Source organism: Phascolarctos cinereus, unplaced genomic scaffold (genome assembly GCF_003287225.1).
Source record: "Phascolarctos cinereus isolate Bilbo 61053 unplaced genomic scaffold, phaCin_HiC Scaffold_5;HRSCAF=322, whole genome shotgun sequence".
In the NCBI taxonomy this organism is placed as follows: Eukaryota; Metazoa; Chordata; class Mammalia; order Diprotodontia; family Phascolarctidae; genus Phascolarctos; species Phascolarctos cinereus.
In genome coordinates, this window is record NW_027555958.1 from 176,138,964 (window position 1) to 176,159,353 (window position 20,390).

General features: G+C 37.5%; 1 protein-coding gene across 2 annotated transcripts in view; it reads left to right on the forward strand.

The window, feature by feature from the left end:
- Positions 1-20,390, forward strand: part of RRAGD (Ras related GTP binding D) — a 61,419-nt gene that overhangs the window by 16,658 nt on the left and 24,371 nt on the right. For both annotated transcript variants that reach the window (XM_020963070.2, XM_020963071.2), the window contains exons 2-4: positions 4,733-5,028; positions 18,545-18,744; positions 20,046-20,160. In XM_020963070.2, the coding sequence (XP_020818729.1) occupies positions 4,733-5,028; positions 18,545-18,744; positions 20,046-20,160 (611 nt within the window). The remainder of the gene's footprint in view (positions 1-4,732; positions 5,029-18,544; positions 18,745-20,045; positions 20,161-20,390) is intronic.

Genomic DNA, 20,390 nt, shown 5'->3' on the forward strand with positions numbered 1-20,390 from the left:
GCAAGTCACTTAACCCCATTGCCTAGCCCCCCCCCAATTTACTTTTTTAAGTGGAAATGAAAATCATTCAAGAACCAATCTTTGAAATGAGTTATTTTATAGGAAATTTGTTTTTGTTTTTCTTATTTTCATTTTAACTTGTTAGTCCATTAGTTAATAATCATTTATTCAGTGCCTACTATATGCCAGATACTATGCTGGGATCAGTCATGGATGTAGGGTTCATCATTGACCTCCTTTCTTCCTGAACCCAACACACTTAATCAGGTACCTTGTTCTTTTTTAAATAATTTCTGAATTCCAAACTTAACAAAAAAAAAAAAGACGTTTCCACACATAGAACACAGAAAGATAATTCTGTGTAGGACTGTAAATATTTTATATCACTTGTATTTTTAAAAATGTATAATAAAATTCTACATGTTACTTTCACAATTATTCTGCTTGACCTGTTCTCTTCAGTACATTTTTAAAATGTTGCAGTGGACCCCTTTTTTGGGTATAACTGTTGCTAGCTCCTACCCTTTTCTTCCTGCTGCCCCTCCCCCCAATCAATCTAGAGTAAGAAAGAGGAAAAAAAGTTTGTAACTGGTAAGTATAGGAAAGCAAAACGAATCCAACTGTGGCTCTGTCCAAAAATGCGTGACTGTAACATGTGCCTATCACTTCTCTGTTAGGGGGTTTTTGGAGACAGTTTTGATCAGAACTTTTACATCTTTCAAAGTTGCTTTTCTTGTCTGTGTTGTCTTTCTGTAGTTTTTTTTTTCTTTTCCTGGTTCTGCTCACTCACTCTGCAATATACAATTCTGGGTTCTTTGAAATTATATCTTTTATCATTTCTTATGGCACAATATCCCATTACACTAATAAAACAATTTACTCAGCCTTAATTATATTAATTTTAATTCTTGATTTTATATTTGATTGTTCTCTAATTGTCTTATGTGTATGAAGACTGTCTTCCCAACAACACTTAAGATCATCACAAGATGAAAAAGCATGTGAAGATGGTGGATCTATACACAGTGAAGGGGGTACCCATATGATAAGATCTATTGAAATAATTGAAGGGTACTTCTATCTTCTTGGCAGAGGTGGGCAACTGTGGGTATAGAATACAATATCTACTGTCAGATTTTTTTTTCTGATGTGTTTATTAGTTTTGCTAAACTGTTTTTAAAATTCTTTGTCATAAGGGATAGTTCTCCAAGAAGGGAAGGGAATATGTAAAAACAAAAGGTGACAATTAAAATTTATTTTAAAAAAAAGATATATTGAGGTGTGAATTATCCATCTACCTTCATAATTATTTTTCATGTCTTCCTGTCTGGTTTGAACATAAGTTTTTTTTTGTTTACCTTCAAGTATCCCAAGTTCAAATGCCAAAATTATAAAGTATATTATGTGTTATAAAGTATAAAATATATGAAATTTTTTTGCTTTTACTAAGTCTTAACATGTACTCTTAAAAATCAGTTTTGAAAAAAATGTGAAATTAAAATAGGAATAGGAAAAGGAGAAAGGGTCAGGCATATAGGATTTGGCTACGATGGGTAAGAGAGAGAAATAAGGAATAAACCAAAGGCAAAAAAAGGAAAATATTAGTGTAGTATCCATGTTTTTCTTTTATTCCTTTAAAAGTCTCCTCCCTATCCTGCTATACTGTATATTGATTCTTATATATAGTGAATAAATACGGTCAGAAGGGCTGCTTCAGAGCAGAGGAGTAGTATATTCGTAAAGTTTAAAAATAATGTAAATCCTTTGAAGTCAACTTTTTTATTCCAAATTAAAATTTCATTATTTTTAAGTCTGTATTCCCTTCCCTCACCTCCAGCCTCCTCAAACAAGAAGATCAGAACCTGATAGAAATGTGTAGTCAAGTAAAACAGACTCCCCTTATTGTCCCTGCCCCCCCCCCTGCAAATTAATATGCCTCAATTTGCACTTGGAATCTATCTGGAAGTAAGTAACATGTTTCATTTTGAGTCCTTTGGAATTGTGGTTGATTATTATGTTGATCAGAATTCCCAAGTCTTTCATCATTTGCAGTATTGTTATTATTGTACTCTAGTTCTACTCACTTCCCATTGTATCAGTTCATACAGGTCATTGTGTTGATCAGTTACTAAGTCTTTCAGAACTGATTATGTTTATGATAATGCTGTTACTGTGTAGATTGTTCTCCTGGTTCTGCTCATTTCACTTTGCATCAGTTCATGTAGGTCTTCCCAGGTCTTTTTGGAAACTATCCCCTTCATTATTCCTTACAGCACAGTAATATTCTATCACATTTATATACCATACTTGTTTAGCCATTCCCCAATTATTGAGCATCCCCTCAGTTTTCAATTCTTTGCCATTACAAAAAGAGATGTGAGATACACACACACACACACACACACACACACAGATGTATACATATATACACATATAAATATATAATATATAGCATTAAAATATATATGTATATATTTTACACAGAAGGCCTTTTCCTCTTTCTCTGATCTCTTTGTATATAGGCCTAGCAGCAGTATCATTGGGTCAAAGGATATGCACAGTTGAGTAGTTTTTTGAGAATACTTTGAAATTACTTTTCCAAATGGTTGGACTAGTTTACAGTTCTACCAGCAGTGCATTAATGTTCATATTTCCACAACCCACTTCAGTGTGTCATTTTCCATTTTTTTTGGTCAAACTTTGCCAATCTGATGGATTCGAGGAAGTACCTCAGAGTTGTTTTAATTTGAATTTCTATAATTATTAGTGATTTAAAGCGGTTTTAATGACTTTTGATAGCTTGTATTTCTTCCTCTGAAGTATGCCTTCAAAGTCTGGATAAATGAATCCAGCCCAGCTAGAGCCCTATCTCTTTATGTTCCTGCCCCCTATACTTTATTTAATAATTGAGCCAAACCAGAGAAGTCTTAATAGAAGATTACTGAAATTAGTGATATAATGGGGTTGGGGAATGTTTTTCAACTCAAGTAATCCTGGTTTAAGAATATTTGGGCTCTCTGTTGTGGGCTATTCCATGTTGTGAAATCAAGAAACCAAGCCTGTCCTGGTGTTTCATTGTGCATAAAGGTGGGAGAAATAGGACTTAGAGAGAAGGGGGAAGTCAGTTTTTGAAGTTTATACATTTTAAGAAGTAAGGACCTTTGGTAGTAAAGATTTTCCGGCTCAGTAAAAATTTTCTACTGAAACTGAACTGTCATTGGTAAAATAGAACTATAGGCAACATGTATGAGAGGAGGGTCATCATCTCCAAAATTTGCCTCTGTGCTCTAAATAAGATTGCCATCCTTCAGCCCATTTGCCAGGCACTTGTTTGTAGTTCTCTTAGCTACTGGTGACTTCCCACCAGACTGTGAGCTTCTTGAGAGCAGGGTTTCGTTTTTTTGTTTCTTTGTTTTTTGGCCTTTCTTTATATCTTCAGTACTTACTAGCATAAAGCTTGGCACGCAGTAAGCACTTAATAAATGCTTATAGATTGACTGACTTTAAGGTGAACTTCCATCTACTCTGCATGTATCTTGTATATACTATTTATGCATATGTTATCTTCTCATTAGAATATAAGCTCCTTGCAGGTAGCCACTGAGTTTGTTTTTTCTTTGTATCCTTAGCACTTAGCACAGTACCAAGCGCATATTCAGTGCTTAATACATGCTTGGTATTAGTGTTACTTGCTTTCTGCCAAAAGAAGACTTTGTTGACAGACTAATTTCAAGGTGACCATCTTCTCTGCTTGTATCTTGTATGCATCTATGTATATACATGTTGTCTTTCTCATTAGAATGTAATCTCCTTGAGAGCTGGAACTGATGACTTTTTCTTTGTGTTCCCTGTGTTTTATACAGTATCTGCCACATAGTAAATGTTTAATAAATGCTTGTTGATTGATAAACATTGGCTAGAAATCTATAGGGCCATGAACAGTGGCTAATGAACAATTAAGACATCTCTTGCATATGTAGCTAAGACTATTTTGAGGGTCTAAAACACAAATGTGAAATAAATGCAAAGGGCTTAGATTCTGTTCTAACCACAACCTTACATTTCCCTGAACAAGACGCATCATCTCTTGGCTTTGGGCTTTTTCTCTGGCTGTCTCCCATGCCTGGAAGGCTCTTCCTCTTCATGCCTTCTGACTTCCCTTCCTTCCTTCAGGTCCTAGCTAAAATCCAACCTCCTATAGGAAGTCATTCCCAATCCCTTTTCATTCTAGTGCCATATCTCAGTTAATTATTTCCTATTTATCCTGTATATAGCTTGTTGATACATATTTGTTTGCATATTGTCTCCCCCATTAGATTGTGAGCACCTCAAGGACAGACTGTCTTCTGCCTTTTTTGTATCCTCAATGCTTAACATACTGCCAGGCATGTAGTAGGCACCTAATAAACGCTTATTGACTGAATGACTATGTGCAAGCCACTTTTATTAACGTGCTAGATTCTCCAACTATGAAATAGGGATATTAAAAAAACTCTCCTCTTTTTGAGACTGGGATGTGGTAAGAATGAATGAAGCAATGTTTGAAAGGCATTTTGGATATTGGTTCAAAGCAGCAAACATGGTCAATCTTAGCATAGCATTCTTAGTGTTCAGAGAAACCAAAGTAGGAAAGAATGGGACTCATGAATCACGTTTGAAATGGAAGTGAAACTCTTCTAATTAACCACTGTGAAAGTATCTCACTCTCATTTTTATTTTGTGGTTTCTTCAGTTCTGGACTTCAGCGATCCCTTCAGTACTGAAGTGAAGCCAAGGATTCTGCTTATGGGACTGAGGAGAAGTGGCAAGTCATCCATTCAGAAAGTCGTCTTTCACAAAATGTCACCCAATGAAACCCTATTCTTGGAGAGCACTAATAAGATATGCCGGGAAGATGTCTCCAACAGTTCCTTTGTTAACTTTCAGATTTGGGATTTTCCAGGTCAAATTGACTTTTTTGACCCTACGTTTGACTATGAGATGATCTTCAGGGGCACAGGAGCACTGATATTTGTTATCGATTCCCAGGTAAAGTTAAAGATCTAAGGTCAGCACTCAGAGCCATAACTAGGATAGGATGATGGGGGCTTTGCTCCAACGTGCCAAATTTAGAAGGTGCTGAAAGCATTTTTTCAGTTTACAAGCACTGTAGAAACAATAGGGCTTAGCCTTAGTGCCTAGTTATCAAGAAGACTTACATAAAATAGGAAAGTACCAGATACACCACTTCCTCTTCCCTACTGCATCCCAGGTGAGTTATTCCCGAAGCTGGTCCCATTCTGGTGCCCACCTTGTCTCATCAGTATTCTCCCTAATAATATCTTGCTTATGTAGTTGATTTAAGGATGTGTTTCCTCCCACTTGCCCTGGGTTTAGTTTGTGATGTCTCAGGTACAAAAATTCTGACTTATAGGTCTGTCAGAGCTGCGTATTGATTAACCTGTGAGTAGGCTACATTACGCTGCTTACAGATGGAGGACATTCTAAAAGTTAAATTTTAATTTGGTGCTTTGAAACTCAGAATGCATTTTCCAGTTGAATAATGTAACAAGTGGTGGTTAGGTTCTTAACCCACAAAAGCCCACTGTATTAAAATGAATTGAAATATAGTACTATGTCTTGGCAAACAAGCTGATCTTTCATCATGCCCTTCATTTTGCACAGGGCTTTTTGTAGAACTCCATAGTAGTGCTTCCAAATTTCTTCCTCTCTTCCCACCTTTAACCAAAAGTAGCTTCTCATTTTTTAGGACCCAAATTTTCATTGTAACTATTTTTGTTGATGTGTTTTGTTTTGATACAACAGATATTACCTAACAAATATTCAGACATCACCCTCACAAAATTATATTTTCCAGAACACGTCATCCTCCCAATACACATGCATGCGCGCGCACACACACTCACACACACACATACACAGGGTACGTTCCTGAAATGTATCAGTATAAATTTTCCCTTTTTAGTAGGATATGTGTTTTGATTCCATTTTCTGAGTAAACTAAGCTAAGGTGTTTGTTAATGGCTATCACTAGGGCTTAATGAGTTAAGGCTTAGTGGTTATCTAGTTCTGTTTAAACAAAGGACTCTTGAAAACGTAATGCTTTAACTAAGAATCACTAAGCATTTCTGTTGCTTTAGCAAGTCATTAAGGTTGCTTAATTCCATCCCTGGAAAGTCCTACTGTGGTGCTCATCGTGATGTGGTAAGGAATCCCATGAGACTTTGAAAACTATACCAGGAGAGTACATATTCTGATAGGTTCTATCATGCATGGTTCCTGCAATGCTGTGGCTAAAAAGTTCATTCCCAAGTGACTGGTCTGCTGTTAATGAGTCCCTCCCCACTCTGAAGCTGAGCCTCAGGAAAAAAAAGTTGTCTTCTCTCATAGTAACCCATAAAACCAAGAAAAATACAAAATGGCCCCTCGCCAGCCTCCTCCTTCTATAGTGACAGTGACAGAATGGCAGAAAAGAAGGCAGAGAGGGCTAAGATTCCAGTTTTTAAACCATCTATAAATGTTAATTCAGCTGTTGATAAATTAAATGTGAGTTCAGTGTCCAACCGGTGAACTAGAGGCACTGAATCTAATTAATCTTGAGATTCTCCCTATAAATGAAACAAAAAGACAAAAAAAAGTTGCAGCTAAAAGGACAGATGGCTCACAGGTACTTCTTGGAGAGGTAGTGTTTGGAGTTGGTTTTATTGTGCACTCAAAGGCAAAAAAAAATTCATGGGACATTTGGACATCTGTACTGCAGTGTTCATGACAAGTGTTTGCCAAAAGACCCCTACAAAAATAATTGCAGTTTATGCATGAACATCTGCCACAGAAAATCAGGATGTAGATAAAATCTGTGAAAAAACTAGATATGATTGTCCAAATTAGATTAATGTGTACTTTAATACTGGGTAGCTTCAATGAAAATATGGAGAGGATAGTGAAAATTATCCTGGAAAACATGTCTCAGGTGAAAAGTTTGAAACGAACACAAAAGCATCATAATTGTATAACATGAGTATTTTAAGAAAATAGTTGAGAGATACTGGATATGGTAGCAATTAAATAATAAACAAAAGTAATTGTATTCTTAAAGGAAGCAATTTCTAACTGAGGTGGGAATCATTCCCAAATAAGCTGTTTGTGTTTGGTCAGACCAATTGATAAACATTAACTAGGAACTTACTATGTTCCAGGCACTGTGGCCACCAACTAGCTTGTCAGAGCTAAGAACAAAATTGACAAAGACCTGGATGAAAAATGAGGAAAAAAAGATGACATATAATTAAAATATTTCTTGACTGACCTATTTAAAAAGTTGTTGATGCCAAAAAATGAGTAGAGGAAGAAGTATACATTAATATAAATTTAGCTACTTCTTCAACTTTAGTTGGTACAAATTATTTGCCAGAATGAAGAGATCAAAAGAGCCTAGATTGTACCTTAACCAGCAAGCACTTGGTTTCTTGGACAAAAAGAATGATATGACAAACAGAGGCAGCATCAGTTTAGAATATGAACTAATTTAGAATATAAACTAATTTGTTGAATTTAATAGAGAAGGTATGGAAAATTATCAATAGAATTGTTTCATAGAAGTGAGAAGTAATGGAGGGATAAACAAGTTTTTGGTTTTTTTGGTTAGACAGTGGAGTTAAGTGACTTGCCCAGGGTCACACAGCTAGTAAGTGTTATGTGTCTGAGGCTAAATTTGAACTCAGGCACTCCTGAATCCAGGGCCAGTGTTCTATCCACTGCGCCACCTAGCTGCCCCAATAAACAAGTTTAAAGAAATTTGGTGAGACCTCAAAATAAGACAAATAATCTCATGAGCATTTAAGGATAGAACTGCAAAAAAGATAACAGACAAAATATGGATAAGAGTTGTAAACATTTTTGTAATAAACTTTTCCCCCATTAATGACAGTACAGCAAACTACGTTTGGACTCCAACATCACAGTCTTGGCTGAATTGCTTGAAGAAGTGGAACTGACACTAAAGAAAACAAAGATGGGAAAAGTATTGAGATTAAACTGAAAAAGTCAAAGTTTTGAGGTGATTGGGGGATTGATTCTCAAAGTGTATAAAGAATGGAGGATGCCAAAAAAAGTCTCAGACTTTACTTTTACCAAAATGCAATGAAGAGAATTTCAATAACTTTTATGTTAGGAACTCCATATGTCTACTTAATAGTATTATCTGAAGATAATCTACATAAGCATTGACAACATACTGGATGAAGATATAGTAAGCTTTCACAAGTGATATTTTACAGTAGACCTCATCTCTACAATCATAATTGACTGAAAGGATCAGATCACAAGATCCCACTGTGCTTATCGTTTGCTCACTACCAAAAAAGAGACTCTTCTCCAGTATGATGCTTCCCATGTTCGTGTCATGGTCATACAAGATTCCTTAAAATATGTAACAACATATATAACTGTTCAGTGACCATCTGATTGTTAATATCGAGCTTCAAGGACATGCTTGATAAAGATGTGGCAAGCTTTCCTGAGTGACATGCCACATAGACCACATCTCTACAATCATAATTGATTAAGAGTCAGATAGTGTAAGATCCCACTGGGCTTATTATTCAAAGACTACAAAAAATGTGACACTTCTCCAATATGGTACCTCCCATATTCATATCATGTTCTTATAAGATTTCTTAACATATGTAACAACATATGTAACTGTTAAATGACTGATTGGTATTAAGCAAAGGTATATGAGGTTTCTCTATGTTCACCAAAGGTATTTTACACTGTCATAAGGCATCCTTTATGGACTTCATGGACTCAGAACTGAGTCCAAATCAAAGAAGGATTCACCATAAACCTCTAGAAGTTCTTGTTTTCAGGTGACATTTTGCTGATTGTGTCAAGTACCAAACATTGCTGAGCCTGCTAAATGAAATCCACAATGAATCAAAAGAATTCAGCCTGACTGTACACCAGGAAGGATCAAGCAGATGGAGAATTTTCAGTGTTCAGACTGCGATGTGCAGTTGGATGGACAGCCAGAGATGTGGTCTGTTAGTACAGATACATACATACTTACATACTTACATACATACATACATTCATTCATTCATTCACACATACGTGTATATTATATACATACATATGTGTGTATGTATGTGTGTATACGTTAGGTAGGCACTTCAGATGGACATTGGGCTGGGCCCAGAATCAATAGGAGGAGGAGGAAGAGAGCAAACTGGATCACCTTTGGGAAATTGCATTAAAAAAAGTAATCCCCAAGCTTCTCTCTGAAGCCAAGGCTCATTTTATTGTTCTTCCAGGGATGGCTGAATCAAAGGATACTACCATTTCAAAAGGGTAAAAATTGAGAATCATTCAAAGGGGTACCAAGAGATCTATCTTGTGTATGAGGAGCTTGGAGGGCATTACACACAAGGAATTACACAGAGGTGGTATAAGAGCTATCATCAGAGAAATGCATAACTATAAAAGAAAGGCAGTCTCAGTGAGAAGGAGGGATAACTGATGGAAAGCCTACAGCCTCCATTGATAATCCAGGCATTTCAAAAAAATTTAGAAAGGCCCCCACCATGGGCCAGCCCCTTCTAGTGGATTTTGAGAGAATGTGGACAAGAATTACACAGGATGAGTAGATCTCAGTGGACTGTGGTCTGTATTGTTGAAGGGAGTGCCCTCAATGATAAGATCGCAGATCCCCTGGAGTATAATTTCACTATGCGTGTGGCTGTTTCATCACATAAGGTCAATGCAGCTCCTGGGTTTTGAAGGGGAGAAAATAGTTTGTGACCAACATCAACAGCCAGCATCCGAAGAGTTGCTGTGTGTTCAAGGGCAAAGCAAGGGTTACGGAATGAAGCAGTGTATGGTAAGTGGAAAGTAGAAGTCATGGGATTTTTGGTTCTATTTCTGGCCTTCACTGGTACCATTTTTTGGCAGTGGGGTAGTTCAGAGCTCTTCCCAGACACTGAAGCCTCCTCAGCCTTGTAGCTCTTGTGTGGAGAAGTGGAATGAACTTCTTCTTCTGTTGGTTGTCTTTAAGAGATTGCCCTGTCTAGTCCCCATGGTGGGCTTAACAATAGTAAGGCCCTATGTTTATATAGCATTTCAAATTGTGTTCACAAAGACTCAGTGACTCTTCTAGATGATGTGGACAACTGAGAGATTTTGGGAACCCAGAAATGAGTTACAGAGCTAGTGTAGATCTTAGGATGAAGATAAAAGGAATGAATGAGTCACTGAGAGGAAAAGCATTTATTGAGTACTTACTGTGAACCAAGCACTGCGCTAAGCCCTGGAGATACAAATAGAAAAGCAAGATAGGCCCTGTTCTCAAGGATTTCACTGTCTTAAAAGGAGTGATGTGGGATAGCTCAGCTGCAGGGTAAATGGAAGGGCCCAGTGATCCTTAGCATGCAGCAACAAGGCCCAGATTGCATATATGATTTGCCCAGGGCCATACAGGTAAGCAATAGATCTTGCATTTCTTTACATTTTAGGTAGAAGAATAAAAATGTGTGTGTGTGTGTGTGTGTGTGTGTGTGTGTGTGTATACACACACATTTTTTGTGTATATATATATATAATATAAAATATATATATACACACATTTCATATATATATATGAAATGTGTGTGTGTGTACACACACACATTATATATATCTAATATAAAAAAATATATATATATATATATTATATACACACACACACATTTCATATATATATATATGGAGAAAGAGAGAGAGAGAGAGCAAAAGCACACAAACACCAAATTAGCTCTTAAGAACAACCCTGTGTGAGGTAGGTGCTGTTTTTATGCCCATTTAACAGATGAGGAAACAGGCTGAGAAAAGTTAAATGACATTCATAATGTCAGTTGCAAAGCTTATAATAAATGTCTGAGGTGGGATTCTAACCTACAGTCTTCTTGACTCCAAGTCTCTTAACTACAAAGTCAGGCTGCTTCTCAAAAGAAAGATTTGCCCCAGTTCATTTAAGTAGTTGATTTCCTTAGCTTCAGGAAAGTAAGAGCCACCCAGAAGTCTGATTTAGTGCAGCACTTAGTAATTACTGGCATTTGTATAATGCTTATATGTTTACAAAGAGCTTCCCTCAACCCTATGAGGGAGGTAAGGCAGTTATCTCCATTTTACAGATGAGGAAAGTAAAGTCCAGAGAAGTTAGATGATTTGCCAATGATTGTGCACCTAGTCCAGGGGTGGGGAACCTGCAGCCTCGAGGCCACATGTGATCCTCTAGGTCCTCAAGTGTGGCCCTTTGAATCCAAACTGGCCTGGAGGCCACAGGTTCCCTGCCCCTGACCTAGCCAATAGCAGAGCCAGGTTTTGAATCCAGATCTCATTCCATATACATGCTCTTTCCGTTATACCACATTGCCTCCATGAATTTTAAGTTTCCTTACCTCAGCAGCTGGACAATAATGTAAATGCATGGTTATTGAGGTGAACATTTTCAGTGGCTTCCTGGAAGGTAATTTTTTCATGGCAAAATAACAACAACAAAATCCATATTATCTATAGGCCCAATGAAAACCTTATCTATAAAGTATCCTTCCTCAAACAAATAACAGATACCCCCTCCACCAGGGTTAGGAAGGGATTTGGAGAGATGATATTTCAAGTAGGACCACCCAAACAAGTAAGAATTTGCCATTCAAAAGAACCCCAGAGGAGGGGATTCTATGATCTCTCACCAAAGACATAGTCAAGAAACTGTTCTCAAGCATCCCAAGGTCTGGTTATAGAGAACAGTCTTCTCTTATGTGATGCCCTGTTGAGCTGAATAAACCCCTTCCTGGCCTGTAGTCAGAAGAAATGGATGGTCTGGATAAGATTTCTACTCTTCCTGCCCTTTCTTCCCTGACCAGTCATACATCCAGGCCAGACATTCTTAACTCCCAAAAAATCTCATTTGCTGCTATGGAGAGTAACAAAGATGCAGATTGGTTACAGAGTAATTAGATCCAAACTGGGTTTGAAGATAAGGACATAATTTAAACTAGAAGTAATAATAATATCTAACGTTTACATATCTCTATAAGGTTTGCCAAGCCCTTTTCTTCTCTTGTGTGACCCTTGCCACCACCCTGTGAGGTAGGTGTTGTTATTTTTACAGGTGGGGAAACTAAGCTTGAGGGAGGTTAAATGACTTGGCCAGGGCCATTCAGTTAACTAAATATCTAAGGTAAGGATTCAAACTCAGGTCTTCCTGACTTTATGAAGCACTCTTATCAGTTGCACTGTCTGGTTGCATGCAAATAAACCCATACCATGATCCCTTCAGGAGCACTGATAGCAGAATTAAAATTTCTTCATCTTAATAATACTCCTTAGCTTATATTAGAAACTACCTTCTCAGTGGAGAATGCTTCCCTTTACAAGATAAGTGAATTTTTCAGGACATGGTTTTTCTCCCAAGACCAAAAACATATTGAATGAATAGCACATTTTTTTAGGCCCTGAAGTTTCCTTTGTCCTTGTCTTTAGAGCCAAAGTGGTTACGGAACTCTTGCAAAATTGCCAATTGCTAAGTGTTCCTAGCATACCTAAAGGTCCAGTTAATTTGGGGTTTATTGTCCTTTTCACATGCCTTGTAGAGGAGTAGCTGTTTGTCTCAACCTATCATGAGGCTTTCTGCTAACACAGTGCCTCCTCTTGAGTGGGGTGAAGGGCAGGGGATTCTCCAGAGTGAGGTTCTAATAGCCCAACCCTCCAGGTCTGGAGAGTTCCTGTTATCACTGGTTTTTCTCTTTATGCTTGAATGTTTTATTTTCTGTGTAAACTCTGAAAGATAGACACATAACTATGTAAGGAGCTTTCTTTCTTTTCCTCCTTCCTTTTCCCCTTATTTCCTTATTTCCTTCCTTCCTTCCTCTCACCCTTCTCTCTCTCTCTCTCTCTCTCTCTCTCTCTCTCTCTCTCTCTCTCTCTCTCTCTCTCTCTCTCTCTCTCTCTCTCCTCCTCCTCCTCCTCCTCCTCCTCCTCTTGCCCCTGAATAAGATCCCAATGCTTTAAAAAAAAAAAGATATCTCCTGACTTGAACTTGTCAAGGATTGGTCCACATTGAGAAAGAACCTAGAGGTAGAGGAGATCACTAAATTGGTTTCTTGAGATTAAGACAGGAGATCTGTTCAGGGTTTAGAAAAGCATCCATGAAATCTAAGAATATGGATGGTGTCAGGATCTGTCTTCCTTGATACTCCAGTTTTGTTAGTGAATTCTTCTGTGATAACTCTGGTCTTTGGGTGTGTTCTTTTCCTCTTAAGTATCAGGTGGGCTAATAACAGAATTTTAGGGCCTGATGGTAATGGGTATAGTAGTTCCTACTGTGTGCTGAAGGAAAGAAGGGGCTGGAGAGGTCACCTGTCTCATTCACCTCTTATTTTCCACCATAATTTGTATTACTTTTGCTGCTCTTGTTGGAATGGGCAAAGGTGGCAGCCATTTTCATGAGTGAGTAGTTCATCTTTGGAAAATAGTTTATCCCTCTTTAGGGGCAGCTCGGTGGTATGGTGGGTAGGGTACCAGGCCTGGAATCAGGAAGACTCATCTTTATGAGTTCAAATCTGGTCTCAGATACTCACTAGCGGTAACCCTGGGCAAGTCACTTAACCCTGTTTGCTTCAGTTCCTCATCTGTAAAATGAGCTGGAGAAGGAAATGGCAAACCACTTTAGTATCTTTGCCAGGAAAACCCCAAATGGGATCACGAAGAATCGGACATAACTGAAATGACTGAAACACACAAAAAAATCACTCTTCTTCATTTCCAGACAAGGGGCCTCCCTTGGTTTCTGACTCCTGTTCTGTAAAATGAGCATCACCAAGTTACTTTCAAGTTGTGTTTCTGCTATCATACTTTATTAAGTCATAGATAGATAGGTTGTAGTGGAGACAGACTTTCAGAGCACTGGTTCACACTTTTATGTTGAGATATTTTCCTTCTGATAGATTGATTTAGTTATTCCTCTCTCTCTCTCTCTCTCTCTCTCTCTCTCTCTCTCTCTCTCTCTCTCTCTCTCTCTCTCCCTTCTCTGCCTCCCCCCCACCCCCCACCCCCATGGAAAGAGTTTCCACACTGGGAATTCTCTGTACTGATGAAATTACAGGTCATTCGAATATTCATTTATGATACTTTGACATTAAATCAAGTGCTGTTTCTGCCACCAATCTGTTAGGGCATGTTTGTGATAACCTTTTTCAGTTTTACATTGCCCTAAATAGGGGAGTGGCAAACTGTGGTCCATGGGGCTGAATCTGGTCACTGCCTGTTTTTGTATAGTTCACAAGCTAAGAATGGTTTTTACATCTTGAAATCAAATTTTGTTGTATTTAAAAATGTAAAAATCATTCTTAGCTTGTGGGCCATAGGAAAACAGGCTGATTGTACAAAAGCAAGAGGTAGACCAAATTCTAGGCCCTAGTTTGCCAACTCGTGCCTTAAGCAATAGAATTATCAAGTTTTAGAGTTAGAAGAGACTCCAGAAGTCATCCAGTGCAACTCATAGCTGCAAAAGAAGTCTCATTACAGCATGTCTATCAAATGCTCGTTTAGCCTTTGCTGGGGTAGCAAGGTGTCTCAGTGGACAGAGCATTGGGCCTGGGGTCAGGCAGACCCGAGTTTAAAAAAATCTAGCTTCAGAAATGTTCTGGCTATGTGAACCTGGGCAAGTAACTTAATCTGCTTGCCTCAGTTTCCTCTTCTGTAAAATGGAGATAATAATAGCACCTACCTTGCAGTGTTATTGTGAAGATCGAATGAGATAGTAATTGTAAGGCTTTTAGCACAGTGCCTGGCACTTAGTAAGTGATATATACATGGTAGCTATTAGTAATAGCAGTAGGAGGAGGAGGAGGAGGAGGAGGAGGAGGAATAATGGGGAACTGGTTTGGGCATAGTTTTTTTTTTTTAACAGAAAATAATCAGGTTTAGTTTTCACATTACTTGAAGATAAGAATAAACATAAAGCTCCTAAAGACTTTTTAAAAATGAAATATAGGTTAGAGTTTGTTCCCTAAAGTAACTATCCCTTTTGCAAATTACATTTTAAAAGGAAAATTGGAAATTTAGGGAAAACATTTTGACATCTGCCCTTTGTTAGTGATAAAGAATAATAAAGTCACCTGTTTGAGATCCTATCCAGCACATCTTGGTAGATAGTAGATGAAGCTTATTTCCTGTAAAATGATTATTGGTTTCTTTGTGATTATAACTACTAAAAAGTAAGCTTTGGAACAAGAATCAAGGTGGCAAGGAGGGAAACAATCTATTATTTTAAACCACTTCTCAGTCAAACATTCATCTTAGGGGGTTTTTTTTTGCATGTGTGTGAATTATTCATAATCACAGTCTTGCCAGATTAAAAAAAAAAGCAAACTGCAGAGGAAACATCCTCACAGAATTGTTTTCTCTGTAGTCTCTATGGGGTTGTAAAGAGATGATTTTGACAACATGAATAGTGATTTCTACCCAGCTGAAGGGCAAATGACCCAGCATGTGTCCTTCCTTAGAGCTGCCTCCTGTCTTTTGGCTTCCTGATGTCATTCTACATGTTGATTTTATTCCATAATGTGATTTTTGGCTTTGGCCATTTTGTAGATGGTGACTCTGTTGCATATTTAAGATTTTCCAAGGGAATGGACAAAACATATCCTTTGAGATGGGTCTATTTACAAAACAAAACATTTATTAAGCATCTACTATGTGCACTGAAAATGCAAAGAAAGGCAAAAGACAATCCCTGCCCTTGAGGAGCTTACAATCTAATGAAAGAGGGCAGTATGTTTCAGAGCTCTGATACACATTTTTGTGTTATGATGTCTCCTGATGGATTGGTTTAGTGACTCTCTTTTTCTTTCTCTCCCCTCAATCTTTCACACAGGACCATATATTTGTAGTTAGAAGGGACTTTAGAGGCCATCTAATCTAATGCCTTTATTTTACAAATGAGGAAATTGATGCCAGCATTGTACAAGCTCACACAGGCAGAATTTGAAACGAGGTCCTTTGATTTCAAAGCCAATGCTTTTTTCCTTCTGTACAGTGCTGCCTTCTTAACTTTAAAAAAATGAAAGTGGATTAAAATTAGCTTGAGGCATTTTTTTGAATTTTATAGTAGCACTACGGACACTTCAGGTGTTGCAGAAACAGTGTTAGAAATCATTAGTCTGTAGCTGGACCTCAGTTTCCTCATCTGTAAAATGAGAGGGTTAGAAGTCCCTGGAGAGGTGCCTTCCAGCTCTAGATATGTGGGCCCATAAACTATTGCTTAGTATCTCCTCCTCCTCCTTGTGTTCTCCCTCTGTCCCAGTGGGGAGTCATACCTTACATGTGGGTGCTTTGTCCAAAGGAATATGAATTTTGATCACTTGTACTTTCAAGGGATCTTGGGGTTTGGGGGCTAGAATTTTTTTTCTTCCCTATTTATTTATTCTATCATTGTGTTTTTTTAAATAAACTGGGACAATTAAAAAGATCATTAGTCTAGTCTATATGTGACATTCTTTTCCTCTCTTGGTTCAACAAAACTAAAATCTGTTGTGTCTAAAGCATAGTGAGTGCCTGTTTTTTTAAGCTATTCCAAGAGTGGAGTAGTTGATGGAAGAGACTTTTTTTTAGATCTTATGTATCTCTTTTCGACCTTCTGGTATAAGAGGCTATTGCAGATAGACTATGTTTATACATTGAAAAAGAAAAATGAATATTGTTTTATGTTTCAGAGCCCACGATGAAGTTACATATCCCATTTAAGTATAAAATAGTTCCAGCTAGTTACTCACTCTCAATTTAATCAGAAGATTAGAAAGGTATTTTTTAGGCAATTGGGGTTAAGTAACTTGCCCAGGATCACACAGCTAGTAAATGTCAGGTATTTGGTCTGAGGTCGGATTTGAACTCAGGTCTGTCCTGAATCCAGGGCCAGTGCTCTATCCACTGCACCACCTAGCTGCCCCCTAGAAAAATTAACTGCTTCCTTTAGATATCATGTTTTTCTCTCTAAAATGTTAAATCAGTAGGAAGGGAGAGAAAGAGGAATATATCTAATTCAGGTTAACATCTGTAGACAAAAGGTTCTTTAATGTTTTCATCACATTTCTTGTCCCTGATCATCCCTGTGATCTATATCTTTAATCTTCCCTTGAAACCCTAAATAGCTCCCTTCACATTCTATTAAAAACTAAGAGTAAAAACATGAATGGGAAAGGCCCCGAAAAGGAGGAAGAATCATAGATCCAGAGCTTAAAGGGACCTTAGAGGCCATTTAAATTTACAGATGCAGAAACTGAGACTCAGAAAAGTCAAACAGGTAGTGACAGAGCCAGATTTGAAATCAGGTCCTGTGACAAATATCAATATCCTTGCCATGGAACCATACTGACAGTATTTCTCTCTGTTCATATAACAGTAATTTCCAGTGGCTATTGCCAAACAGCTATGCAAAGAGGCCTTCTGCTGTGGTCTTGGTTTGAGTCCGACTGGTCTAAACCATACACATTTTGCTTCCTTTTTGCTTTCTTGCCCTAGAGAGTAAAACATGTTTTGAGACCAGAACCTTAGTGAATCCAATTTTCCCATGGGCCTTTAGAAAATATCTTGTGTTGGTAGAGGATATCCTGAACTGGTTTTTCAAAATTAATAGAATGTGTGAAATAGGACCTGAAAAGTGCATGGATTTCATGAAGCTAAACTGTTTAGCTTAGTTAGTTATCTGTTAACATTCATTTTTTGTCTTAAATAGTATTTTGTCTTTTCCAATTACATGTAAAGATAGTTTCAACATTTCATTTTTTATAAGATTTTGGGTTCCAAATTTTTCTCCCTTCCTCCCTCCCCCTTCCACAAGACAGCAAGCACTCTGATATTAATCATGTTGTGAAAAAAGAAACAGAATAAAAAGGAAAAACCATGAAAACAAACAAAAAAAGAAAATAGTGTGCTTATATCTGCATTCAGACTCCATAGTTCTTTCTCTGTATGTGGATAGCATTTTCCATCATGTGTTTTTTGGAATTGTTCTGGATGATTGTATTGGTGAGAAAAGCTAAGTCTTTCATAGATGATCATTGCTGATCAACATTAATTTTCTAAAAAATAAATTTATTTATTTATTTTTAGTTTTCAACATTCACTTCCATAAGATTTTGAGTTACAAATTTTCTCGCCATCTCCTCTGTACCCCCACCCCAAGATGGCATATAAATTGATATAGGCTCAACATAAACATTCATATTAAACCTATTTTCACATTCATTTTAAACAAACTTTGAGTTCCAAATTTTCTCTCTCTGTCTCTCACCTCCCCCTTCCCTGAGACAGTGAGCAATTTGATATAGGTTATACATGTTCAGTCATGCAACATATGTTACTAAATTAGTCATGTTGTAAAACAAGACAGTAGTGACCTGTCTTAACAGAATTTCTCTAACTATTTAATAACTTGTGGATGTGGGCTGCCCTTCGGATCCTTTGATCTTGTTGAAACCTTCATAGGAATTCCTTTTATTTTCTTACCTAGGATGATTATATGGAAGCCCTAGCCAGGCTACACCTCACTGTAACTCGAGCCTACAAGGTACATCCTGACATCAACTTTGAAGTGTTTATTCATAAAGTGGATGGCCTGTCTGATGACCATAAGATCGAAACCCAAAGGGATATTCATCAGAGGGCAAATGATGACCTTGCTGATGCTGGATTAGAGAAAATTCACCTCAGGTGAGAGAAGCAGCATGAAAGAACAACCTGAAAAGAAGAAAAGAAACAAGGTTGGGGTTCAAAACCACTGTCACTCCACCTGGCTTAGCTCTCTTGCACTAAGACAAGATTTTGAAAGGGGGTATTGTGCTTTTATATTAGGGAATCTAGGCAAAACAGATTGTTTTCAAAAATGTTCAGTTAATGCCTTATAATTAAATGTTATCAGTGAATCCTGATAGCTAATTGATGGTAAAATATGCCATTCCTGATAAATACATTAATAGACAAAACCATATCCATTGGAGTTGAGTTCAAATAGAAATAACTGTAACAAGAATTTGGCTTCCCCAGGGAATGTTAGTATGATGTGTGGGCATCATTCAGTTAAAACCTTGGGTAAGTTACTTAACATCTCCAGGCCTCAGTTTCCTCATCTGTAAAATGAAGGGGTTGGACTAGATGATCTCCAAAATCCCTGCCAGCTCTATGAGTCTATGTGTGTAAACCTGAAAGTACTATATAAAGTGTCATTATTATTGCCGTTATCATCATCATTATCACTTATTTGGCAAATTGGTAACAATAAGGTTAGTATAGCATAATATAATGATTCTTACTGCTGGACCTGGCATGGAGGTGTCCCAGTCTGAGAGCAGGTCTTCAGGATGAAAGCGGGGATGGTCTCTGTGGCAATACATTTTTCATGGTGCCCATTTATAGCCACTTAATTAATGAATAAATAGGCATTTATTAAGCATCTATTCTGTACCAAGCTCTTGCACTAAGAGCTTTACAAATATCTCATTTTATCCTCACTACTTAGTAAGAACACTCAGAGCTTGTGCTTTTAATAATAATTTCTAGCATTTGTATCGCTCTTTAAGGTTCGCAAAGCGATGTTATCTCATTTGATTGTCACAACCACCCTTTGAGTTATTATCACTGTTTTGCCACTGAGGAAACTGATTCTGAGAGAGATTATAGGTAACTTGTCTATGGTCACCCAGGTAGCAAATGTCTGAAGCAGAATTTGAATCTTAAGAGTCTTCCTGACTCTCAAGTCCATTGATCTATCATCAACACCACCTAGTTTTTATTAAGACACATTTTACGAAAAGAGCCGTCAAGGTTTTTACATGAAAGTCAGCGTTTTCTGGAGGTGTCTTGATTTTAAGTAGGGAAGGGTGGGGGGAAGAATTGTGCATCTCATGAGGAGCACATCCCGTAACGATCAGGGGTATTTGTTATGACACAAGCAGCATATTCCTCTTAAACAAGCGAAAAAGAAAGCTATGATGCAACATTGTTTCCTCTTTCAGCTTTTATCTGACAAGCATATATGATCATTCTATATTTGAAGCTTTTAGCAAAGTGGTACAGAAACTGATTCCACAGCTCCCAACCCTGGAGAATTTACTAAACATCTTTATCTCAGTAAGTAAAACATACGCTGAAGACATTTGCTGAGTTTGAGAGTTGCTTCGTAAGATTTAAAGAAAAAAATAGATTTAAACTGTTACGTTCTGCCTCTGTGAACTGAAAATATTTCCGCATCTCTCAGTTATTCCATGATTTTGTACTTTGAGTTATCAATAATGGAGGGATTGGGAAATATGTTAGTTCATTGGAAAATTAATTAGCCTATGTATTAGGTTGGATCAATT